Source organism: Gadus chalcogrammus, chromosome 16 (assembly GCF_026213295.1).
Source record: "Gadus chalcogrammus isolate NIFS_2021 chromosome 16, NIFS_Gcha_1.0, whole genome shotgun sequence".
NCBI classification, from domain to species: Eukaryota; Metazoa; Chordata; class Actinopteri; order Gadiformes; family Gadidae; genus Gadus; species Gadus chalcogrammus.
This window is the reverse complement of record NC_079427.1, coordinates 2,880,107-2,906,139: the sequence shown is the minus strand read 5'-3', so window position 1 is coordinate 2,906,139 and position 26,033 is coordinate 2,880,107. Positions and strand designations below refer to the sequence as shown.

At 41.5% G+C, this 26,033-nt stretch overlaps 2 protein-coding genes and 1 long non-coding RNA gene across 9 annotated transcripts in view; 1 reads left to right on the top strand and 2 right to left on the bottom strand.

Moving 5' to 3' along the window:
• LOC130405755 (uncharacterized) overlaps positions 1–12,277 on the bottom strand; it is a 52,107-nt gene extending 39,830 nt beyond the window's left edge. For 6 of the 7 annotated variants that reach the window (XM_056610935.1, XM_056610936.1, XM_056610939.1 and 3 more), the window contains exons 1-7: positions 11,730–11,928; positions 10,278–10,550; positions 9,560–9,832; positions 8,865–9,134; positions 7,858–8,097; positions 6,615–6,713; positions 953–1,066 (exon numbers count right to left, since the gene is read on the bottom strand). In XM_056610935.1, coding sequence (XP_056466910.1) covers positions 953–1,066; positions 6,615–6,713; positions 7,858–8,097; positions 8,865–9,134; positions 9,560–9,832; positions 10,278–10,550; positions 11,730–11,736 — 1,276 coding nt within the window. In that variant the 5' untranslated portion in view covers positions 11,737–11,928. Of the gene's footprint in view, positions 1–952; positions 1,067–6,614; positions 6,714–7,857; positions 8,098–8,864; positions 9,135–9,559; positions 9,833–10,277; positions 10,551–11,729; positions 11,929–12,189 lie in introns of those variants that run through there. The other variant, XM_056610941.1, reaches the window with a different exon arrangement.
• Positions 12,278–13,480: 1,203 nt separating this feature from the next.
• Positions 13,481–14,142, top strand: LOC130405786 (uncharacterized). Its single transcript, XR_008904377.1, has 3 exons — positions 13,481–13,548; positions 13,641–13,673; positions 13,883–14,142. It is a non-coding gene; the product is annotated as an uncharacterized LOC130405786 (long non-coding RNA).
• Positions 14,143–15,125: 983 nt separating this feature from the next.
• The window catches only part of LOC130406730 (uncharacterized), a 47,284-nt gene continuing 36,376 nt past the window's right edge, over positions 15,126–26,033 (bottom strand). The window contains exons 13-16 of the mRNA XM_056612417.1: positions 17,128–17,406; positions 15,753–15,830; positions 15,325–15,615; positions 15,126–15,142 (exon numbers count right to left, since the gene is read on the bottom strand). Coding sequence (XP_056468392.1) covers positions 15,126–15,142; positions 15,325–15,615; positions 15,753–15,830; positions 17,128–17,406 — 665 coding nt within the window. The remainder of the gene's footprint in view (positions 15,143–15,324; positions 15,616–15,752; positions 15,831–17,127; positions 17,407–26,033) is intronic.

Below are 26,033 nucleotides of genomic sequence, written 5' to 3'. Positions count from 1 at the left end.
ATGCACTGAAAGACTAATCAATAGAATTTGAATGCATACGATAATTAAAAAAAAACACGTTGCGTTATTCGTCTGCTCTGCTGCTTGCCGCTTTTCGCTAAAATGCAAAAATTAATTCTGGGGTATCTGTGCTGCCAAGTTCCTACAAGATACCAACCGGTGCATCCTTGGTAAAATTGCTGTGTCGAGAACACTTTTGACTTTAAAATGATTGTTAGACTCACCAAACACAGACAGTAGTTTCGCCAACATTGTAATTGAGTTGAGTAATAAAAGGAACTATCTTGTTTGTTCATATTTCTTTCCCAGGTAAGGTTCCACATTAGGTTGCTTGGTTCAGCCTACTTTGTTTGAAATATATCCAAATCAGCCGTTAATCACTTCTCGTAAGCTAACGTTGGCATAATGGAGTTGCTTTCAGACATCATATACAACATGATAGTCTCACAAACGTGAACGTACCTCTGTATTTAGAAATGCAGAGGTCCAAAATAATCTGAGCTTGCTAGCGAGGTTGTGGGACATGCAAGTACGATTGTTGGTTTTATCCAAGTGCATTTAAAGTCGTTTTGAGATAAAACATTGGATAACAATAGCTTTAAAACCATATCAGTGGACAGTGGATTCTTAAGCAAATACATTTTTAAAGAAATAATCCATTATTACTCCATTAGGTTTTTACACCTGCTTTGAGTTGCCATCGTTGATCATCTTTCTTTTTTAGTCACTGCATGACGACCCCAAAAACCCTTTAGTCATGAATATGACTTATGTTCAAAATAAGCCATAGGTTTAAAATCTGTATCCCAGAACCCCAAACTGGCCAAATATATATATATACCATTTAAAAATGTTAAAATGATACACTACGTATTCATCAGGTGGGTGACCATCACATAGAGGGTTATACATGTAGACTAATAACTCGTACAACTAGGAGTCTTGAACTCACCATGCGTGCTACCAAGCTTTTCAAGTGGAAGTGAGGACTCAGAGTCCACAGGGCCGGACAGCTCAGACTTGGACAAGCTCCCCTGTCCGCTACTGCCTGACGTCATCAGAGGTTCTGAAAGACAAATCAATAGAATTTGCAAATTGCGTTAAATATTTTTTCGTTTTCTGAAAAATACTGAAATGTAATATCTGACATCCTCGGATACTACTTAAACATTAATATGTCAGTGTATGTAAAAGTTTTTACAAATAACCCAAAGTAATCCTAAACATGACCTGTACACTGTAAATAAATATAACATGACTGTATCATGTATCATGTTTGTCACGTATCATGTCATTTATCAAAGTGAGTCCATGAATCAGAATGTATTGCCTATTCTTTCCGATAATTTTGGGTATAAGTGACTAATGCGGAGAGCGATTCTTGAGATCCTTCCAATATTGAGTGAAAACACTGCAGACGTAATCCACATAAAACTGATATACGAAGAATGTCGCAGGGAACTCTATCATTTTATATTAGTTCCTAGCTCTGTCCCCTCGCCACCCTTTCATCTGTATCTGTGTGGCCGCGGTGGTTGTGTGGCCGCTCTTGTTTTGGCCGCACTATATTTTAAGGACTTCCATGTGATCAACTCGTCATTTTACAATCAGTGGGGAGAACATTCTTGCTAGTTATTCTTGTAGGAATTAGGGGGAATGAGCATGCAGAACGCTGTTGAGAGTTTGAGACGGTGTGTTCTTATTGGTATTGTGTAAACTACAGAGGACACCTGCATTCCTCCAAAATAGGAACCAGGCTTATCACCGAAAACAATTGAAGCTCAAACTGCTCCTCAACAGTACACTAAAATGTAAAGTCTATTAAAAACCAAAACAACCCTTTCATACTGCTTCTGTAGTTTATTTTATAAAATAAATGTTAGACAGTTGTTGGCCGGCTTTTCTTCAACCATTGTCGTCCGCCGTCTGCCCTGTTAGCTGCAGTGGTCCGTGGGGCGAGAGGGTCTCAGAGAGCTGCTGGCCGGCCGGCTAGCTAGCTTGCCCCTAAATATGAAATCTACACAGTTGATTCCTTGCCTAAAACTTTATCAGAAGTGAATTTAGTGATGAAATAGCATACGAAAATTGTAAAAAAAAACATTGCGATCATGGTCTGCTCTGTTGTTTGGGTGCGGCCAAGTTCCTTCAAGTTACCAACCGGAGCATCCTGAGTAAAATGGGCGTGCCGAGAAGACATTTAAGTTAGATTGCTATTGACATATCATATCAATACATTAGGCCTCTTCTGTAAAAAAAATAATGGCTGACACTATTGGGGTGGTCAAGGGTCAAAGGGTCAAACTGAGAAGTCACTAGGGGTGTGACGATACACTCAGCTCATGAGACGAGATGAGACACGATATTGGGTTCACGAGAACGAGACGAGACGAGATTTTAAGAAAACTACGATGACAAAATATATGACTGGACCAACAGACTTTTATTTAACCTAGTTGCGCATGCATTTTGAAATGCTTTATTATAACTCTTTACATGCATGAAATTGAAACTTAAACAAAAATGTATAAAAGTTAAAGTAAAATAAATTAAATTAAATAATTCTCTGCAAACAATATTATGTGCAAAACCAAATCAAAGTACCAAAAATGCTGCCAAACAAATGATTTAAAAGTGGCGGGGGTATTTTCCGACGTCATTCTGGCTGTCTTTAGCTGTGTTCGAAATCGTTCCCTATACACTCACTCACTATTCCCTATATAGTGTTCATGACTATTTAGGGAACGAACAAACGAGAATTCGGACACTACGCTGAACATTTCTAAACGTCATTTGCGTCAGTAAATGCGCCGGGTATTTGTGTGACGTAGACAGATGCGCCCACATCATGTAAAAAAAACAAAAAACGGGCGCTCACGAGGAAAGCTGAAGGTTGTATTGTTGTTGAATGTTACAATTCCTTGTTCAAGTTTTTTTTTAATTAATTGTTAATGTTAAATATTCTATGTTAAATCCCAAATAAATTGTTGACATTTCTAAACGAAAGCCGGAGACAAACAAACATTACCGCATTGCATTGTGGTATACGGGAGTGACATGTAGGGAACATCGTATGTACACTAAAATTTTGGGTATTTTAAGTGCACTATAAAGTGCATGAAATTCACCACTGAGAATTCGAACACCACTACAAAATGGCGAGCACCCTATATAATGCACTATATCCGTGATAGGGAACGATTTCGAACACAGCTTATGTGTCCGTCCTTCTCCTCCTCTTCTAATTTTCCTTCTCCTTCTTTAGGTTTTCGCAGTCTAGACGTAGCAAAGGCGCATTACTGCCCCCACAGGACAGAAATAGAAGTTTGGATAGCTCACAAATCTCGCGAGACAGATTTTTTTAACTCGACGGGTAATATCATCGAGTTTAATCTCGAGTTTAATCTCGCGAGATCTCGTGGGACGAGATCTCGTCACACCCCTAGAAGTCACCACTATGAGACCCTACATTATAATTGTCAATGAGCAAATCAAATTATATTTACTTAAAGATCCCATGCCATTCTATTTTATGATGCTTTAATATAGGTATTAGTGGGCCACAAACACAGTATTCAAAGACGTCCCCGAAATTCAGCCGTGGTGCAGAGTTACAGTCACTCCGAAACAGTCGCACATTGAGCTTCCCCCAAACGCGCTGTTTCGGTGGGCGTGTCAAGGCAGGTCAAGGAGGGGGGTGGGGGTGTGGCCCTGAGCAGCTTGTAGCCACTACCATGCGCTCTGTATACGGTGGGCGTGTCAAGGCAGGTCAAGGAGGGGGGTGGGGGTGTGGCCCTGAGCAACTTGTAGCCACGGACAGTACCATGCGCTCTGTTTACGGTGGATGTATCGCAATGGCTCGTAGAAACCCATATTATACATAGATATCTATATCATATAATATATAATATTATCACCTGGCCCTGAGCAGCTTGTAGCCACGGTACCATGCGCTCTGTTTACGGTGGATGTATCGCAATGGCTCTTAGAAACCCATATTATACATAGATATCTATATCATATAATATATAATATATATTATCACGGCCAAAAGCTGTGTGAGCCTCCAGACGATAGGTTATTATGAATCTCAAACGACCGCGTCTACTTCAGATTGATGTGGAAGTGGAAGAACCAGCCGCGAATGTATCCCGCTTGAGCCCTGCTTCCCGCCGCCTCGGCAGCGGTCAGCGCTAATCACCGCCTCCTGAAGCCGAGGCGGTGGTCCATCGGCAGCGAGGCTCCGTCGGGAGACGACCGCGGTCAACAATCCCTTTCTCCTCCATGTCGTGGTTCATGACTTCAGGGAGTCAAAGCCAAAGTTCCTTTCCCCCAATTCATTCTCAACCATGGCTGAGATAACCCCCACTACGGGTCTAGTTGTAGAAATACCATAGACGAGAGTCCGACGTGTTATGCGCCATCACACCAACAGCAGAACGGTTATCCAAATAACAAGGAAGTGTACAACACTTGCGTTACAGTCCTGGAGCTCTATATCTAAATAATATCATATAATACATAGATATCTATATCAAATAATACATATTATCACGGCCAAAAGCTGTGTGCACGTCGAGACGATATAATGAATCACAAAGGACTTCGTCGGGTTCTCCGACGTCTCTGGTTCTTCCACTTCCACATCAATCTGTAGTAGACAGAACCGTGCGCTGCCTGCTGCCTGCTGCCTGCTGCCGGCGCAAGGCACCACCGCCCGGCTGCCCGCTGCCGGGCGGTGGTGCTTCGCGGCGGTGGTGCCTCGCGGCAACCGGCGGCAGGCAGCATGTTGCAGTTCATGTAGTTCGATGTCGTTCTGCCATTGCATTCAAAATTCTGTAACTAGCCTGTTACTACGAACTAAGCAACTGCCGTACACGTATTAGCATTTAGCACTAGCTCAATCACGACTCCTTCAGAATTCTTGTGGGTGGTTACGAACCAACCAAGTGGGAAGGGACATGAATAATAGTTTGACAACGCTACGTCACAGTGTCACCTTATCCAGATCGGCTCATTTCTTCTGCCTTTTTCCTTTCATTGCCTATTGCATTCAGGAGACAAACTGCATAGATTTCAAACTTACCACAGCTCACAAACTTATTCAGACCTATGTTATTCAACAAACAATAGGAAAAATGTGATTTTAATGGCATGGGCTCTTTAAAGGACAGAGTTTCCTGTATTCTCATCAAGGAGAAGAATGCATAAGGGGATCTCTGCTCCCTCGTGACCGGTATACCCCAGGCACAAAGGTTAATGTTAGATAACGCTAGGAAAAGGTAGAGTGGCTAGACAATGCAAGGAATAGGATATAGAATTTACATGATGAAGGGGAAACAACATGATAAATAGATAGATTTTCCATCACACATCATGTGTGGAGCAGAGCTGTACTCAGCATTTCGGAGACCTGTGCCACGGTTTAAGAAGTCCTCGCATTAGACAATGCCGCAGACTCCAGCTTGAGCAGCTCTTTGAGCGGCACAGGTTGATTTCCCATTTGGGGACGTCTCCTTGCGAAGCTAATAGAGAGGTGCAGGGCGAACTCAGGGCGAATGTTTGTTCACGTTTATAACTCAAATAAACTAGCCTAATTGTTATAAATTCGGATGACCCTTTCGTCAAACAGTTTAGACAGAAACGATTGACTTGGTTCCTGAATTCCCCCCACAGGGGGTAAAGGCCGTATGACGCCATCCACATTGACCTACGGCACAACGGACCATTACTGTAAAGTAAACTATGGATATCTCTGGGTTTGAACATTGTTGAAACATTTTAGATTGGTCAAGTAACTCAACATAATATATAACAAAGTATATTTAATAGGTAAATGCTACATATTAGGCCTTTCATATCTGAGGGAATTTATTATAGACGGGTTACATGGATATTTTAACTGATGAATGTTGGATTGCATCAGAGACCAGCAGGGTTTTTACATAACACACACACACACACACACACACACACACACACACACACACACACACACACACACACACACACACACACACACACACACACACACACACACACACACACACACACACACACACACACACACACACCTTACTGCCAAGAACTATGTCTGACCAAGTGCTCTCCAGTCTTTGTCATTTGAGAAGCTATAGAAATGGACTCTGGTGGGTTCAGTAAAATGTCGACCTCCACAAAAAGTTTTTAATCTAAAATATGTGCCATATGTCATGTGATTGATTTATGTTTGAAACAAGCCATAGGTTTAGAATTGTTATCCCAGATCCCCCAGATATTCCACAACATGCCACACACCTTTGACCTTGTTTAAAAAATGTATTAAATTAGGTATTATGTTATTATATGATCTGTAATTATCTGGTGAGTATTGTGTAATGTATTTTGATAGGGCAAAACTATGATATAGAGGGTTATGTTACTTATTAGTCCTAAACCTACACTGTAAAAACGAAAACTTAAAATTGTTGCTCTCATTATGATTTCTGAGTAAAATGAATATAAAACATTAAGTATTCATGTCAACTGTGCAATGCAATTTAGTCCAACCAAGGAAGAACTATGATATAGAGGGTTTTGTTACTTATAACACCTAAACCAAGGAGCCTTAAACTTACCCAGCTCGCTGTCGCCTTCATGCATTTCGAGGGGCAGAGACGGGGACATCAGACCAGGACTCTCCTGTCTGCTACTGAATGACGGATCCTCACCAAACCCTGAACATGACCCATTATGGACATCTATTTGACGTTCAAACTAGGTCACAATTTGGATGTCAAACCATGACCCAACTTGGACTTCATATTTACTTTCAACATTTCACCTTTGAACTGGGTAATTTTTTTGGACGTCATTTGGACGCCTATGACAGCTGCAGGAAATGTATGATCCCACTGCGCAATGCCGTCGGAGTGACGTTTTTTCTGTGTCATTATTGGTCGTCAAATTTCGGTCCACTGAAGGGGTTGTTTTGTAACGCCAGGCGACGTCTACTGTTGACCTCTGTGGGACCTCCGTGGATGGGCTATTTAGTTCAAAAGTGGTCGTTTGTGGAAGCCTTTTCAACATCAAATTTAGACTAATTTTAGACGTCTTTTTTATACTACTTCTTAATGTTTCAAGATATTTTCTGTACCATTAGGTTTCCTGTAGCTATAACATTTCACCTTAGAACAGGGTACGGTTTTTGGCCATCATTTGGAAGCGTATGACAGGTACAGGAAATGTATGCATGATGTAATATTTGTATATTATGATATTTTGTTGTTATTTTACATTTTCGTGTGTGTGTGTGTGTGTGTGTGTGTGTGTGTGTGTGTGTGTGTGTGTGTGTGTGTGTGTGTGTGTGTGTGTGTGTGTGTGTGTGTGTGTGTGTGTGTGTGTGTGTGTGTGTGTGTGTGTGTGCAGTGGCATGTGGCATGTGGCCTACGGGTGGGTCCATAATCATTTATCCGACGCTGCAAAAATAAATAAATTATAGAAGTAGTATAAAAAAGATGTCTAAAATGAGTCAACCAGTCTACACAAACGCCCACATTTGCACTATAAATGGCCCTTGCACAGAGGTCCAGAGGACGTCAACATTAGACGTTCGGTAGACGTCGAAAAAAGTACGTTGCCTGTCGTTACAAAACAATCCCTGCAGTGGACCGAAATTTGACGTACAATAATGAAACAGAAAAGACGTCACTCCGACGACACATTGCGCAGTGGGAGGCTGAGTTCACTACGTGACCTTAGTTCCTCCTGTTATTAACACATTTAAGAATCATATAGTTTTGGACAAACGAGATGATAATTGAATGAAGGTAAATAATTCCTTTTAAAATAATGAAAAAATACATTTAAATAGCAACTCGCCTATCCTTAGTTCAGGGTGCCTCGTCGTCAGATAATCAACCATCAGGCTACTTGCTCTCTCCCCTTTCTCCAACACCGTATCAATGAGACAACGTGCTTTGTCTTCTCTGTTTGTCTTCCCCTCTACAGTCTTCTTCTCCTCGTCATTCAACACATTCATCGCCCTCAGGTAATGCAGGAGATTGATGACGTCGTGGTCTGACAACATGCCGAATAATTTAGAGCCAATCCTTCCAAGTTCTGAAAGACAAGTCAAGAGAAATGGAAAATGGCATTAAAGCAAAACGTTACACCTATTCTCAAATTACCACCTGTTGTTGTAGTGTTGGTTGAAGTTGCCAAATAAAACGAATTTCTCAACTTTACCTATAAGCTTGTGTGTTCATCTTAAATTACAGATTACATCAAGTACACATAATGGAAAATATTTAAGATTTTGGTATCAGAATGCATTGTTGGTGTCGATTAATCTTAAATACCATCTATTATTAGATTTGACAGTTCTAAAGAGAGAGTAGAAAGAGCAGAAGAGAGCAAGGTTACGAAACTGAACAACAAAGAACCGCCCTCTCCCTCTTTGCTCCCTCGCTCCCTGCGTTAATATTAATAATAGTAATAATAATAATAACTAGGACTGCAAGCAGCCCCCGAGGTATTCGCAGCCCGCACACCGACCAAGGCGACCACCTTTTCAAGCGATTCCCGCTTGCACACACACACACACACACACACACACACACACACACACACACACACACACACACACACACACACACACACACACACACACACACACACACACACACACACACACACACACACACACACACACACACACACACACACTTAAAATATGCAGTTTATATGTGATTCTTGGCCCCTGCAGGTAAAGTGGTGCATTACCCCTAACAGCAATTACTTTGATTGACGCTGAAACTTCAGCAATTTAGTTACGGACAAAAAACTTTACACATGTTAAGGGAACTTTAAAAACACGTTAAACTCACTGATCTGAGCAGTTTTGGTCGGATCCAGGGTTGAGCATAGTTCAGGGTGTTTCTCCGTCAGATAATCAACCATCAGGCTACTTGCTTTCCCCCCTTTCTCTTTTACCGTATCAATTAGGCAATGTGCTTTGTCTTCTCTGGTCGTCTTCCCCTCTACAGTGTTCTTCTCCTCGTCATTCAACACATTTATCTTCCTAAGGTAATGCAGGAGATTGATGAAATCGTTGTATGACAACATGTAGACTAATTTAGAGCGAATCCTTTGAAGTTCTGAAAGACAAATCAAGAGAAAAGGCAAATTAAATTAATTAAAAGAAAATTCTCAACATAATAATCTGCATTGATAATTTCTGGGATAATAATTTATCAATTCTTTAAAATATACTATCAAAATCACAACTCCCCTGTGAAACACACACACACACACACACACACACACACACACACACACACACACACACACACACACACACACACACACACACACACACACACACACACACACACACACACACACACACACACACACACACACACACACACACACACACTATGTGATTCTGGGCCCCTACAGGTGAAGTGGTGCATTACGCTTAACAGCAATTACTTTGATTAACACTGAAACTTAAGCAAAATAGTTGGTGAAAAAACGTAACACACATGTTAAGGGAACTTTATAAACATTTTGAACTCACTGATCCGAGCAGAAGTTGGGGTCAGACCCAGGGTTAAGCATAGTTCAGGTTGCCTCGCCGTCAGATAATCAACCATCAGGCTTATTTCTCGCTCCCCTTTCCCCAGCACTGTATCAATGAGACAACGTGCTTTGTCTTCTCTGGTCGTCTTCCCCTCTATAGTCTTCTTCTCCTCGTCATTCAACACATTCATCTCCCTAAGGTAACGCAGGAGATTGATGACATCGTGGTCCGACAACGTGTAGACTAATTTAGAGCCAATCCTTCCAAGTTCTGAAATACAAATCAAAAGAAAAGGCAAATGAAACAAATGTAAGTTTCTTCTCAACCAAATTATCTCTGCATTGACAATTTCTGGGATAAAAATTGATAAATTCTTTAAAATATACACTCAAAATCACAACTCGCCTGTGAAACACACACACACACACACACACACACACACACACACACACACACACACACACACACACACACACACACACACACACACACACACACACACACACACACACACACACACACACACACACACACACACACACACACACACACACACACACACACACAGTTTATATGTGATTCTGGGCCCCTACAGGAGAAGTGGTCCATTACGCTTAACATCAATTACTTTGATTGACACCAACATTTCAGCAAATTAGTTTCTGACAAACTTAACACACATGTTAAGGTAACTTTATGAAAATGTCAAACTCACTGATGAGAGCAGAAGTTGGGGTCAGTCCCAGGGTCGGCCATAGTTCAGGGGGCTTCTCAGTCAGATAATCAACCATCACACTACATGCTCTCTCCCCTTTCTTCATCACCGTATCAATGAGACAACGTGCTCTGTCTTCACTTGTCATCCACCCCTCTACAGTCTCCTTCTCCTCGTCATTCAACACATTCATCTCCCTAAGGTAACGCAGGAGATTGATGACATCTTGGTCCAATAACAGTATGACTAATTTAGAGCGAATCCTTCCAAGTTCTGAAAGACAAATCAAGAGAAAAACAAAACGTCACAACTTTTCTTAGATTACCACTTGTGGTGGTAGTGTTGGTACAAGATTAGGGTTGGGCAATCTTCTACAAGCTTCCATCGTCCGATAGCGCCCCCTAGCGATCACCGATAGTCGATGCTATCGGGGGGCAATGTGTGGTTAACATAACCGAGTGTCTGACTGATTGTTAATGTGTTGATAGTGTTGTGGAGGCATGACGCATCTAATTAACATTATTCGTTGGCAGGTTGTATTAATAAGTCTCGGAACATAAGCAGAGAGAGAGACGTCCCCGGAGTCGCCTTGAAAAAAACAAAAAGTGTGTGTGTGTGTGTGTGTGTGTGTGTGTGTGTGTGTGTGTGTGTGTGTGTGTGTGTGTGTGTGTGTGTGTGTGTGTGTGTGTGTGTGTGTGTGTGTGTGTGTGTGTGTGTGTGTGTGTGTGTGTGTGTGAGACGTCAACCTCATAGGGCACAGAGACAAACGCTCTTCAAATTAGCCTACACATATTTGTTTGAGGAGTGAATTTGCTCCTAATAGATTGGTTTGCTGATAGCCTGCTGCTGTGGAATTGCCGACAGGTGTCATCAAAATTGGCCCGTGGATAAGCAACGAATTTAGGGTGGGAACGGTCAGGTTCCTCTAGTCAGTCCAAGTATTGTTCATTATGGAAAGTTCAGCTCAACGGGAGCATTAGTGGCAGGCAGACAAACGGCAAACTGACAAATTCGACGTATATTTTTGTACGGAATCTCCGTGCTTCTGAAATGCGCGAACATCTCCGCCCAGCGCTCGTCCGCTGGTTTTAAAATGTCCATCAGCATTCGACTGTGCGATCATCCCTATATTGCCCATGGGCAATAGGGATCACATGACCCCTCACACATTGTTGAAATCATATGCTGGATGCTTTAATGTTTTTATGTGTTTTTTAGTTAATGCTCGGGCTATAAGAAGACCACGTTGGCTATTTAATCGCGGAATAAAGGGGACCTTTCATAGTGGTTGGTGGAAATCGAGACATTTTAGTGTCAAAAGGTTGTCGGTAGTCGGGACACGCAACTCAAAATCGGGACGTCTGGTCACCCTACGAGTAGACTAATAATAAGGTAGGCCTATATTAAGATGTTATAAAGTCCAAAGATAGTTTATTGACAAAAACGGCTTACCTTCCATAGTTTCTTGTGAAGGTAGGCATACGTTGCAACATCGACCAATATGATTAATCTACTTTCGATTTTAACAGACTTCCTTTATCTTTCAGGGTTCTAATTGGTTGGATTATCCTCTTTTCCATCACGTGTTTCTACCTGATGCAGACCAACAGGTTCAGGTTACACCAATAAGACCGCCTTAGGTCATCACACGCCGTAGCCTACCACACCCAGCCTCTCTGGGTAGAACTACCTGGTGGTTATGGAGCTCAATTCCTTCCTGATAAACATTATGACAACACATATTAGCAGTGGTGATTTTAGACTCTTTTTAGTGCTGCTCAAGCACACTTACATTTTATTTCAGCAACCCTACAGAAATGAAGTTAAATTAAATGATATTTTTCAGTATCATTTTAGAAAAAGGAGGAAGTGAACTTCATAGTGCATTTTAAAGTGGAAAGTTTGTTCTTACCATGAAGAAACGAACTGTTCTGATAGTTGGTAGGCTGGAAAGCCTGCAACACAGCGGAAGTAGAAGTGAAAACTAAAGTGGTTGATATCGCATCTGAATTAGTCACGTAGCCTATGTTTACTGCACCATGGGAGGTAAACCGAATTGATCTCGAAACACCTTTGGACTTTGTAACATTGTGTTACACCATTTATGAGGCTACTATATGACGGGATATTCACATCAGTTTTAGAAGTAGGCTATTGCGATCGATCAGTGTGGTCAGGGTTTAGTTATAGGGCCTACTGTAGTGGTTGGTCTGTGCTATTGAACAGTACTAAATGTGGACTGAGTTCATATCCAGTATACTTGTGTTCTGTAGACTCCTGGTGTGACTCCTGAAATTCATATTTATCTCCTCACTGTGATATCAGTGAGTTCAAGTTAAAACTCAACTTTATTTCGACTTGTCCTATTCCACAACACTGTACATGGGGTTTGCTGTATATAGGTGCATTTATAATACAATGTTTAATTAATAACCATAGGCCTATTGTGATATAAGTCTATTCTGGCTGCGTTCAGTAGTCTGTCTGTATCGAGTGGACTCACGTTTCCTGCATATTGTTCTGCACAACAGAGATGGTCTACAGTAGGAAGGGAGGTACCCCTACCTGTTGTAGAACCGAGCACAGCAATGCTCTTAGAATCTCCACGAAGGTCTCCTACTATAGGCCTACTTGTAACAGATAATTGTATTCAAATATTTGTCTGCAAAAGTAGATAAATTGATGGATGTTGTGATTGATAGATTAAAAAAGTGAATTTATAGTCAGGCCGAATGGGAGTTGATACACCACTCAAGAGTTGATAAGTAACATGCCCTTAAGAATCGCTGTCTGCATTTAATTAACCCCAAAATGTTTGGAAAATAGGCTCAACGTTGAGTAGGCCTATCATGTATCATGATACATGATACATATATTACCTATATTAATGTAGTTTGTAAGTTTACATGAAAACCCTGCAAGCTGTGGTCATGTTGAGAGTCCAGTTGGGTTATTTGTGGAATTTTGTATATTAGTAGTAACCCAAGGAAGTCAGCTGTTCAATTTCAGTATTGTGGGTAAAAATATGCAAAAATGTACATAACATGACTATTAATTAGAAACAAACTACAAATGTATTCATGTTAACAATCGTTTATTGGAGTATAACATTTCCTAAACACACACACTCAATGATCAAATACAGGGAATGCTTTGTGGTGCATGACAAAACCTGTTCTCTCTTTCTCTCTCTTTCTCACAAAAGCCACACCATGCATGTTCCCCACGGTGCGCTGGCTTGAGGAGAAGGACGCTTCAGATTCAGATTCTGGTAAGAGTTCTGGTTCTCTTCTCACGCTACATACCTCCAGGCTTCTCCCTCCCTCCCTCTCACCCTCCCTTCTTGTTTTGTCTTTTTGCCAGACACCAGTGCTGAGATTGATGAAGATAATAAGGGTGAGCAGTTACACTCTTCCATTGAGCTTTGAGTCTCAATGACTAGGTGATCTGACAACAGAAGTATTGCATTCTGTTGTGTGTGTGTCTATAAAGTTCATAGGATTGCTTCTATACAAAACGTATCACTGCTAACTGCAGAATTGTGTCTGGTTGCAGATTTACCATTCCTCCATCTCACCCTCCCTTCTGTTTTGTCTTTTTGCCAGTTGCCAGTGCTGAGGTTGATGAAGGTGAGCACACATACACAAACAAATACACAGATGTAGTGGCATTGCAAGTACCATTTCTTCAGGAATGGTAAGAATTCTAGTTAAGTCTGTAAATGTAAAACTATAGGTCACAGCTTACAAGTAAAGGTCCTTTTACATTGAACGCAATTTTCTTTCCATGTCAACATAATAATTACTAATCATTGAGCTGAATGGGACTAATAGCTTTACACTAATGTATCCCATTATCTATTGAATGCTGTTGAATTATATTAATGTCATTGACGTTTTAATTGATATTGAATATGTTGGCATGACTAGTACAGAAATATGTTGGACAATAAAGCAAGAAGGCAGCCTTTCCCACAAACAAACCACTTTTATTTTTCCCCGAACAGACGTCTGAACCTTCCTGGCTCGGGCTCAGAAAGTTAACATAATATATATAAAAACAATGAACCGACACAGTACCAGCTGCCTCTTGGGGAACCTTAGAAAAAGATTGTGCAAATCGTAGTGGATGGTTTAAAATGATCATTATCTTTCTTTGGCATGAAGTCAACTTGTTTCAGAAACTCTGTGATCACAACCATCTAGTTTTGTCTATAGGAGGTACCTGAGGGGAACAGCTTAGTAATAGCAGAGGAAGGAGGACCTATTCTAAACATGACATCATTAATTACTTTAAGTTCAAGACATTTGGAAAAAGATTGCAGACTGAAAACTCATCTCTTGTTTCTATAATTTAGCACTTAAAGAAGTTTCCTTACCGAATGCATTTCATGTACTTGCACGATTCCTGCTCTTTTTGGGTTGAATCTTCCATTGTGGAATGCAATTACTGTAAGTCGCTTTGCACTTAAGTGTCAGTTAGATAAATATAATCTAAAAGTACAGAATTTAATAAATCTGTCCATATTTTAATTATTGTGGAAGGGGCCGATAACACAGCACAGGGTCCTGCTAACGCTTCAAAAATGCCTTGGCACATACTGCATCTTGACCACTGGTGGAGCAAAGCTGAATGAGCAATTGTGCCATTTAAACAGTTTATACGGTAAAGATGGACTCGACAAGAGCCTAGCTCTTACGGCTGCTTACACTTTTGAATAATGTCTCTGTTGTCATCATCTGGCCGTATCCCAACGACCAGGATGCATTCAAAGACAGCTTCACTGTTTCAGGTTATTCTGCATATCTTCATTGTTCTCTTTGGACAGAGCCATCTAGTTCACTATGGCTACTGCTTAATCAAGGCTGAGGAAGCAAAGAGACACGTCCTTAGTGCACATACAAAAAACAAGTTAAACTCAATTGCAACTGCGACCACATTACATTACTACCACAAATAATATATAATGTAAACTAATGGATCCTGTAAAAGAGGGGAGCTGCTCAAATGGTCTGGACGTTCACCGTGTGTGGGTGAAGTACGTTACCTGTCAACGACAGACGAGTCTCGACCGGTAGGTCCTCCATGTCTTCCAAACCTCTCAGCAGGTCCTGTGCTGTGGCCTTTCCTTGTGGTCGTCGGCGCGTCCACATCACCAACATCTTCAGCTTCTGCATGGCCACAGATCTATGTTCTGCCTTGATTTCCTCCAAAGCTTTGGTCGTTATTTCCAGATGGATGGCAATCGTCTCCCACTCATTTCCCAGCGTTTTGGCCACATTCATGAGCTCCTTTTCAGTCAGAGTCGGCCCTGTGGAGTGGGTTTCAGTGATGCGGTCTGGGAAAAAAAAAGACAAAGACAATCCACATACAGGCAGATCAAGTCATCTCAAAAGATAAAACACTCACGAAACATACTTCTTAATCATTTGTCCTGAGAATAATCATCTGATTCAAAAGATGTCACCCGCTCACCTGACACATCTACCGTGCAAGGTTTCTTATTGGCCACTTCTTCAGATTTACTTCCATTTCTTTTCCGGCCTCCATTTCCTGAAGACGTACATTATATAAATTGTCAATTTATTTATGGGTAAATTCTGCCCTGTTCCCTTTCAAGGAAATGCTCTGTGACCCTGTGATACCAACTAGCGGTCTTTTCCAGTGACCATCATTGTCCTCTCAGTGGCCAGCAGAGATAGGCTGGTTAAACGGCCTTGGCCCATTGTGTTACGGGTGTAGGACTTGAGCCACTTTAAACAGGAGAAGCTCCTTTCTACACCTGCAGATGTAGCTCCTATTGTTGCCACTAATGAGAACATTTTGTAAAGCTGAGGCATTGCACTGTCCAACTCCATTGTTAAGGTTGCAGATAAGGACCCAGGTGCAGACCAGATGCAATTGGCAAAAATATTTATTCATTTTCTTCAGGATTCAAACAAAGGGTAGACAGGTCAAAAAGTCAATCTTAGAGTCAAAACTGTAACGCACAAAAGATCCAGGCAAAGTTCCAACATAGAATGAAAAAACAGAAAATCACAAGGCAGAGAAACAGGAAGAGCAAGCAGAAACAGGCAGAGCAAAAACAGGCAGAGTATCTCACCAAACCTTCTGGTGCAATCTGACAAAGCCTAACTGGACAAAGCCTAGTCCATGGGAGGGACATAATCGCAGCATAATCCATGACCGTCGACGCACTGAAAAAAGTTGTTCTATGCAGCCCCATTGAAGTCGGTGGACGCTGACTTTCAACAAGCAAATGCAGTGTGACGCTATGGGAATTTATGAGAAGGAAATCTAGTCAGTCGACCTGCGATAAGCAGCTGATTCTGAACAAACTCGTCTTTGAGATGGACGTTTTCTAACGCATTTTTAGTCAATGAAATGTCAACACAACAGGATATAGTTGAACATTTAATTTTTTAAGTTTTAGGGGAGGCCAAGCATCCCTTGTAGTCTTAGAGAAATCGCCACTGGTTTACGGGGTTAGGGTGAGTCTACAAACCTGTCTCAAGCCTATGAAAGGTATCCGGTCAAATCAGCATTGTAATATGTTCTCAGAGGAGCCTAGGAACACAGCACAACCCTTACCTTTGTTTTGTTTCCTTGGCTTTACCAACGTCTGGTCATCTACATGTCCTAAGATATGTAAAAGGATCGTCAGTCCATCTTACGATGTCAACCATAAACCTTCCAAGTGTAAAGTTTTATTCCACACAAATGTAATCCCGAGTGGAAGATAATGAATCAGTGGATCCCAGTGGGATAAGGACAAAGAAGCTCCCCTCTTGTCAAAACAAAGCTGGTACTGACCGTTTCTTTAAAAAGTACATTCATGGTAACAACTCACCCAAACCAGCAGGAAAAGGGATCAGACCCAGGGTGGAGCATAAGTCAGGGTCCCTCTTCTTCATACTAGCAATCATTATCCGACTTGCTTTCTCCCCTTTACCGATCACCATATCGATCAGACACCGTGCTCGGTCCTTTGTGCTCCTCTCGTTCTCCATCACAGAGTCCTTGACATCAGTAATGAACACTTTCTGCACCAAAAGGTCATCCAGGAGACCTTTGATAACTGCGATTTTAACTGTCTTCACAAATTCACAACGGACCCTTTGAAGCTCCACTGGAAAATAAATCAAAAGGCAAAATAAAATGACGGCATGGAAACACGATAGTTGAGGCAGGGTGTTCAACACATTGTTCAGAATTTTGGACCACAGATTTCAGGAGACATTGATTAAACTCTTCTTGACCTCTATATTTTAAACCGTTTGTCCTACCACCTCTTCCCCCACAACATATCTCATCAATAAGATGTTTGTTTGCTAGACCTGGTTTAATCAAAATCAGCAGTTTCTCATTATATAGTTAGTCAAGTAAGATTGAGTCGGCGAGGCGTTCTGTTTTGGACCAGCTCAGTCAAACGTTGTCCGTTGTCTTTGCTCTTAATGAAGCCTATATCAACAATGTTTGGAGGCCAACTATTTGGCCCAATGTTTTAAGTACAGGTATGTAGGTGTGTACTGCTATGCATTAATATATATATATATATATCTGTTCCTTAGACCATACAGCAAAGGTACTTAATATTATAGTCATCCATCAACTGTAGTAGGCTGGGCTAGGGCGAGCCTACAAACCTGTAACAAGCCTATGAAAAGGTATTCTGTCAAATCAGCATTTTTGAAGAAATTATGTAATATTTTCTCAAAGGAGCCAAGCAACACAGCAAAACCCTTACCTCTTTTTGGTTTCCTTGGCTTTACCACCGTCTTCTCGGATATATTTCCTACGATATGAAAAAGGATCGTCAGTCAGTCTTACGATGTCAACCATAAACCTTCCAAGCAGTGGCGGTGGGTCAATAGAGGGCGCTAGGGCGCCACCCCTCCGTGAAATATCCACCTGAATATTTCTGCCAAGTATGAATCAACAATTATAACTACAAAATAAATCGACAAAAATGCATGGTGTTCATCCTCGTTTAATTGTGTGATTTACCGTACTTGCACTGCCAGCAACCATTAAATGCGTCTGAACGTCAATGATTTGGGCTAGGCTAGTTATTGGTCATTCAAAATAAAGCCCTCCTCCAAGTCCGGCCACCTTGATGTCAATGTAAGCTCGCAAACTTTTTGCTGTCTTATCAAGCAGACACAACATTTGAAGAAAATTCGCCCTCGGGTCGCACTGGTGCGACCCAGCCCAATGGTATTGCTTTTCTTTTTTGTTATCACCACATGATTGGATAATTCAGCGAATCCATCAAATAGGCTACCTCCCTCAGGAGCATTCGCGCAACACAACTACATGTAGAGAAGAGATAGATCGCTAACTAGCAGAGAGTTGTAAGCACTTTCCACCCTTTTCAAGGCAAGGCAAGGCAAGGCAAGGCAACTTTATTTATATAGTACTTTTCATACACAAGGCAGACTCAAAGTGCTTCACATATAAACATTGTTATACATTAAAATAAAATAATAGATAAGTAAAAGAAAACATATGCAAAGAAATGAGTAAAATAGAAAGTTAAAAAGGCTTTTTAGTAAGTAAAATTGAAAGTGCAATGTATTTAAAGAGCCCATGCCATTAAAATCACATTTTTCCTGTTGTTTGTTGAATAACATAGGTCTGAATAAGTTTGTGAGCTGTGGTAAGTTTGAAATCTATGCAGTTTGTCTGCTGAATGCAATAGGCAATGAAAGGAAAAAGGCAGAAGAAATGAGCCAATCTGGATAAGGTGACACTGTAGCGTTGTCAAACTATTATTCATGGCCCTGCCCACTTGGTTGGTTCGTAACCACCCACAAGAATTCTGAAGGAGTCGTGATTGAGCTAGTGCTAAATGCTAATACGTGTATGGTAGTTGCTTAGTTCGTAGTAACAGGCTAGTTACAGAATTTTGAATGCAATGGCAGAACGACATCGAAGTACATGAACTGCGACATGCTGCCTGCCGCCGGTTGCCGCGAGGCACCACCGCCGCGAAGCACCACCGCCCGGCAGCGGGCAGCCGGGCGGTGGTGCCTCGCGCCGGCAGCCGGCAGCAGGCAGCGCGCGGTTCTGTCTACTACAGATTGATGTGGAAGTGGAAGAACCAGAGACGTCGGAGAACCCGACGAAGTCCTTTGTGATTCATTATATCGTCTGGACGTGCACACAGCTTTTGGCCGTGATAATATGTATTATTTGATATAGATATCTATGTATTATATGATATTATTTAGATATAGAGCTCCAGGACTGTAACGCAAGTGTTGTACACTTCCTTGTTATTTGGATAACCGTTCTGCTGTTGGTGTGATGGCGCATAGCACGTCGGACTCTCGTCTCTGGTATTTCTACAACTAGACCCGTAGTGGGGGTTATCTCAGCCATGGTTGAGAATGAATTGGGGGAAAGGAACTTTGGCTTTGACTCCCTGAAGTCATGAACCACGACATGGAGGAGAAAGGGATTGTTGACCGCGGTCGTCTCCCGCCAGAGCCTCGCTGCCGATGGACCACCGCCTCGGCTTCAGGATGCGGTGATTAGCGCTGACCGCTGCCGAGGCGGCGGGAAGCAGGGCTCAAGCGGGATACATTCGCGGCCAACAATCCCTTTCTCCTCCATGTCGTGGTTCATGTAGCCTACTTCAGGGAGTCAAAGCCAAAGTTCCTTTCCCCCAATTCATTCTCAACCATGGCTGAGATAACCCCCACTACGAGTCTCGTTGTAGAAATACCAGAGACGAGAGTCCGACGTGTTATGCCATAACACCAACAGCAGAACGGTTATCCAAATAACAAGGAAGTGTACAACACTTGCGTTACAGACCTGGAGCTCTGCTCTATATCTAAATAATATCATATAATACATAGATATCTATATCAAATAATACATCACGGCCAAAAGCTGTGTGCGCGTCCAGACGATATAATGAATCACAAAGGACTTTGTCGGGTTCTCCGACGTCTCTGGTTCTTCCACTTCCACATCAATCTGAAGTAGACGCGGTCGTTTGAGATTCATAATAACCTATCGTCTGGAGGCTCACACAGCTTTTGGCCGTGATAATATATATTATATATTATATGATATAGATATCTATGTATAATATGGGTTTCTACGAGCCATTGCGATACATCCACCGTAAACAGAGCGCATGGTACTGTCAGTGGCTACAAGCTGCTCAGGGCCACACCCCCACCCCCCTCCTTGACCTGCCTTGACACGCCCACCGTATACAGAGCGCATGGTAGTGGCTACAAGCTGCTCAGGGCCACACCCCCACCCCCCCTCCTTGACCTGCCTTGACACGCCCACCAAAACAGCGCGTTTGGGGGAAGCTCAATGTGCGACTGTTTCGGAGTGACTGTAACTCTGCACCACGGCTGAATTTCGGGGACGTCTTTGAATACTGTGTTTGTGGCCCACTAATACCTATATTAAAGCATCATAAAATAGAATGGCATGGGATCTTTAAGAAAGAGAGAAAATGAAATTGAAAGTTATTTAAGATCAGATCAACAGTCTCTCTGGAACCCAAGTCGGGACTACAACCCGACCTAAAGGACAATATTCTAGGACTCTAACCCAGCTTCTAGGACTCTAGCCCAGCAACCTTTCTCTCTGGTATCAGATCATGTATTTTTCTGGTAAAAATAGAAAATAAAGGGAAAGTTAAAAAGGCATTTTAGTAAAATAAAGGTAAAGTATTTAAGATTTAGCAGAAAGCTAAAGCAAACATAAAAGTCTTCAATCTTGTTTTGAAGGTGCTCAGAGTTGGGGCAAGTCTTAAATCCTCAGGGAGTTTATTCCAGCTATTTGTTGCATAGTAACTAAATCCTGCTTTCCCATGTTTCGTGTTTACTCTGGGGATAATTAACAGATTGGTCTCAGAAGATCTTAGTGTTCTAGAAGGCTTATGTAGTGGAAGCATATCAGTTAAATATTTTGGGCCTAAACCATGTAGGGATTTATAGGTTAGCAACATGATTTTAAAATCAATTCTCTGACCTACAGGAAGCCAATGTAACGATTTAAGAATTGGTGTAATATGTTCAAATTTTTTGGTCTTTGTTAAAACTCTAGCAGCAGCATTCTGAACAAGCTGAAGCTTCCTTAGAGTTTGTTTTGGGAGACCTGTAAGGAGACCATTGCAGTAATCAAGCTTACTAGTGATAAAGGCATGTACAAGTTTTTGTAAGTCTTCTGTGGACATGAGCCCTCTAAGTCTTGCTACATTTTTAAGGTGATAATATGCAGATTTTGTAACTGATTTGATGTGACTTTCGAAATGTAAATCAGAATCCATGATAACCCCTAGGTTTCTGGCTTTGATTGAGGTTTTCAGGGACAGAGAGTGAAGGTGTTGGGTTACTTTAAGCCTTTCCGTTTTAGCACCAAACACAATTATCTCTGTTTTATCCTCATTTAGCTGAAGGAAATTTCGGCACATCCAGTCTTTCACTTGCTCAATGCACTGGCACAGCAGATCTATGGGCCGATAGTCATTTGGTGATAGCGATACATAGATTTGCGTGTCATCAGCATAGCAATGTGGAATTTTCAGTGGACGAATTGGACTCCCCAAGCAATGTTATACTTAAAAAACCTTCAGCCTGTAACATATAAACAAAATGAAGCAACTGTCCCATATTTCTAAAAGCATTTGAATTAGACATTGAGACTCACAAAAAATGGACGCTATAGGACATTGATCATGATTTGTCTCAATATGAGATATAGGCATTTTTATTTACTCAGGACCTGGCCTGGAATTTCGTGATTTTAGGGGCAAGGCCACTTGGCTTGCAGCGGGGCAATTCTTTTGGGGCACAAAGGCCACATGCCAGGGCATCAAGAACTTAAGTTAAAAAACATGATTTAGATTTAACTTAAATAGACAAATACATTTCTAAAAGCATTAACACCTTTTTACTAAACAGCGTATCACTTCTAGAGAAATTGTTCATTGTTTTGCAGTTTTTATCTGCATCTTGAAGAGCCCTTTTGCAATAATTCTCCACTTCTTTTTCAAAGAGAAAATAAGTTGAGTGAATTTGTTGAATTTTGTTAAACGTTAACCGTCTATAAGATTAGAATTTTCCATAAATAATACATGTATTTTTAATTACACATTATAATAACGATTACTAAAAAATGACAATAACCCTCCCTCTGGGCATACGGTTTTCAGAAGGGCATCACGGCCAGATAGCGGGGCGACGACGGCCATGGCAGTCGTGGCCGCCGGTGAAATTCCTGCCCTGCTCAGCACAAATACTCACTATTTCTCGCTCTGGAAGTTATTCTACAAAATCCTGCAATTTCTCAGATTAATACAATAAACTGCTTTTGAGGTGGCAATCCTTGATAAACGTTTGAATCACTGTATGACAACTAGAAAAAGTCTTGCGTATGATGTATGTTTGAAACAAGCCAGTGGTTTACAATTGATACTTTTTAAGTGGTGTGTGTGAAATTTATTTTTTCAGGGAAGAACTATGATATATGTTCTCCCCACTTTTTTGGTCTGCACTATATTTTAAGGGCATCCATGTGATCAACTCCTTATTTTAAAATCAGTGGGGAGAACGTTCTTGCTAGTTGTACTTGGAAGACTGAAGGTCACAAGCACACAGGACGCTTTTGACAGTTTGAGACGGTGTTGTTGATGGTATTGTGCACAGCACAGAGGACGCCTGCAGTCCTCCAAAATAGGAACCAGACTTTATGACCTAAAACAATTGAAGGTCAACCTTCTCCTCAACCGTACACAAAAAATATATAATGTCTACTTAAAGGGACACTGTGGAATATTTTAAGTAATTTATTACCTCAAATCAACGTATTCATTCATAAATAAGTCCTCATTGGTGTAAAATTATCTTTGCCAAAAATCTCACTTATCCTCCTGAGCGAAGAATAATTAATATGTAGTTACATAGGACGAGTAAGCTTCATGGAGGCTTCCAGGGACAAAAAGCACTCCGTGGTACAGAAAATGCAAAGGCGTTTTCACTCTGAGTCAGCGTGAATGATGACTGAAATAATTCAATATCTTGCTCGAGGAATAATTACTCACACATCATTAGCTTACACTAATGATTCAATGCAGTTTGAAATTTGTTTGAAATAACGAACCTCATCATCACTCGAATGACTCGATGAGGTAGTATTGGATGTCATGACACAGCTTCTTGGCACATACTGCCCACCGTAGTTTTTGAACAGGTGAGCACTATAAGTTTGAATGCAATATACAATTGTACCACTAGATGGAAGTAATCTTTACACAGTGTCCCTTTAAAACAAAAATAACCCTTTCATACTGCTTCTGTAGTTTATTGGATAAAATAAATGTTATACAGTTGTTGGCCGGCTTTCCTTCAACCATTGTAGTCCGCCGTCTGCCCAGTTAGCTGCAGTGGTCCGTGGGGCGAGAGGGTCTCAGAGAGCTGCTGGCCGGCTGCCTAGCTAGTTTGCCCCAAAATTCAAAATCTGCACAGTAGATTCCTCGCCCAAATCTTTATCAGAGGTGAATTAAGTGATGAAATAGCATACAAAAAAAAAATATTGCGTTCTTTGTCTGCTCTGTTTACCGCTCCTCGCTGGAATGCCAAAATGAATTCTGGGGTATCTGTGCTGCCAAGTTCCTTCTAAATACCAACTGGTGCATCCTGGGTAAAATGGGCATGTCGAGAACACTTTTAAGCTAGTTTGCTATTGACGCATCATATCAATACAAATGGCCTCTTCTGTGCCCTGTACTTCGAACTTCGCTGAACATACCCAGGCTTTCTTGGGAAAGGATCCTGGATCGACAGAGACGCAACTCGAGATCAGAGTTAAATGGTACTACGAAGCTCACTTAGGATTTGATCAGTCGAACCAGGTTTTTTCCGCTTTAGGTTCAATGCGCGTTCACGTGAAAGGGGCGTGTATCGCGTCATTTTACTCACCTTTACAAACTGGATGGATCAGGCAGTCTAGATAAATGTGTACAAGTGAAAGATTCTGCATATATTCTATACAATAACTATGCCAAATGCAGAATTGTTCGCCATTAATCCCAATAGAGTGATGATGATTTCAAAATGCAAAAGCATTTTGAAAACCTGCCTTATTATATATACCCAACCCGCCTTATTCTATAATTTAGGGAACTCACTTTAAATACCCCCTATGTAAGAAATATATCACATCTGTTTTCAACCACAGAGAGTTAGCGGCGGTGGCGTAGTGGATTAGTATAATAAGACCCAAACGCCAGTGACCGGGGTTCAAATCTCGCCGGTCTACCATCATGCCTTTTACCCCCGTAGATGTGGTGCCAGCACGGCCCAATATGGGTTCAAGTTCGAAATAAGCACAAAGATATAATTCCATAACCTTTAGCGAATAAGTATTTCATATGCATGATAATTGGGACCTTTTAAGCTTCACATGCGTGTCACTTGGGAGAGGAACCCTGCACGCAGAAATTCAAGACCGACGCGCTACCTCCACTCTGTCTCTCTCACCGAGACACTATGAGCTAAGCATTGTCTACATGTAACAGGGTGTAATATCCCTTTAATTATAATTACACAAAATTGCCTTTTACAGATTTATTACCTGAAGTTTAGCTTTCCAGCTGCCTTATGTACCCCTTTCTATTGGATTTTGTTTTTTGATTTAGCTCCACCTCCTTCTGTACTCCCGCCCACATTTCTTAGAGCCCCATAAGTTTCCTGTCCCCCCTGCCCTCTTCCCTTTTGTCCCGATTCTCTTGGGAAGAGGTGTATGCATTTGTTTCCCCCCATTTTGTGATCAAATCTTAAACCATCTTCTAGTTTACCATTCTTTACATTAATTATTTTGACTATACATTGTCATGTAAATGTGTAAATGTGTGCTTTGTATTGGAGTTGGAGGATTGTTTAAGGGGGCTTTCTGAAAGGAAGCTGTTTTATATTTATCTTCAGCGGCAAACAATAAATGGACGTCGGATTTCCCGAGTCCGGACTGAGATCCTGGGTCACGTCTTGACTTAAGAAAAATACACAAAGCAGATTCAGCCGGTCACATACCAGTGGAGGCTTCTCCATTGAGGAGAGGGAGGAAGATCCTCCCTAAAATTGTTGAGAATAAAAAATGTAGATTGCCCCGACTATTGTAATGAATTAATGCCCTTAAATATGACTACTTTATTGCCTTTGAATATATAATGTTCGTTTCCCTAGGTAAAGGGACATTAGCACCCCCTATCGCCTATTGACAATTACTTCAGGGAGGAACGTCCTCCCTTCGCCGCCGTCCACTCCCATTCATTTTCTCGAAAGTACTGGCGGCCGGTGGATAACATGGGTTTCAATGGGAGAGAGGAGGAAAATCCTCCTCTGAGTGGGTGGGACCTTAAGGGGTCTGATTCGCGCAAAAATCTATCAGTCTGCGCTATGAACCAATAAGCAGGATCCCTGGATGTTGAGCAGTGTTGCCAGATTGGTCAGATTTCCCACCCAATTGGGCTACTTTTAACCATGTTAGGCTTGAAAAATTATCATTGGGCGGGAAATCTGCCCAATCTGGCAACGCTGTCGATAACAAACCCGGTCTGCATTGCCGCGGTGCTCAGTCTGAGAGACGCAGAGCAAGTGAAATCTGCGATAGCGAGATCCTAAATGCACAATGGAAACATTGGAAACGGAGGACATTGTTAACGTCTTATTACAAAAACCATTCCATTCATTCAGAAAGAGGTAGACCACTTCCCAAAATCAAGGT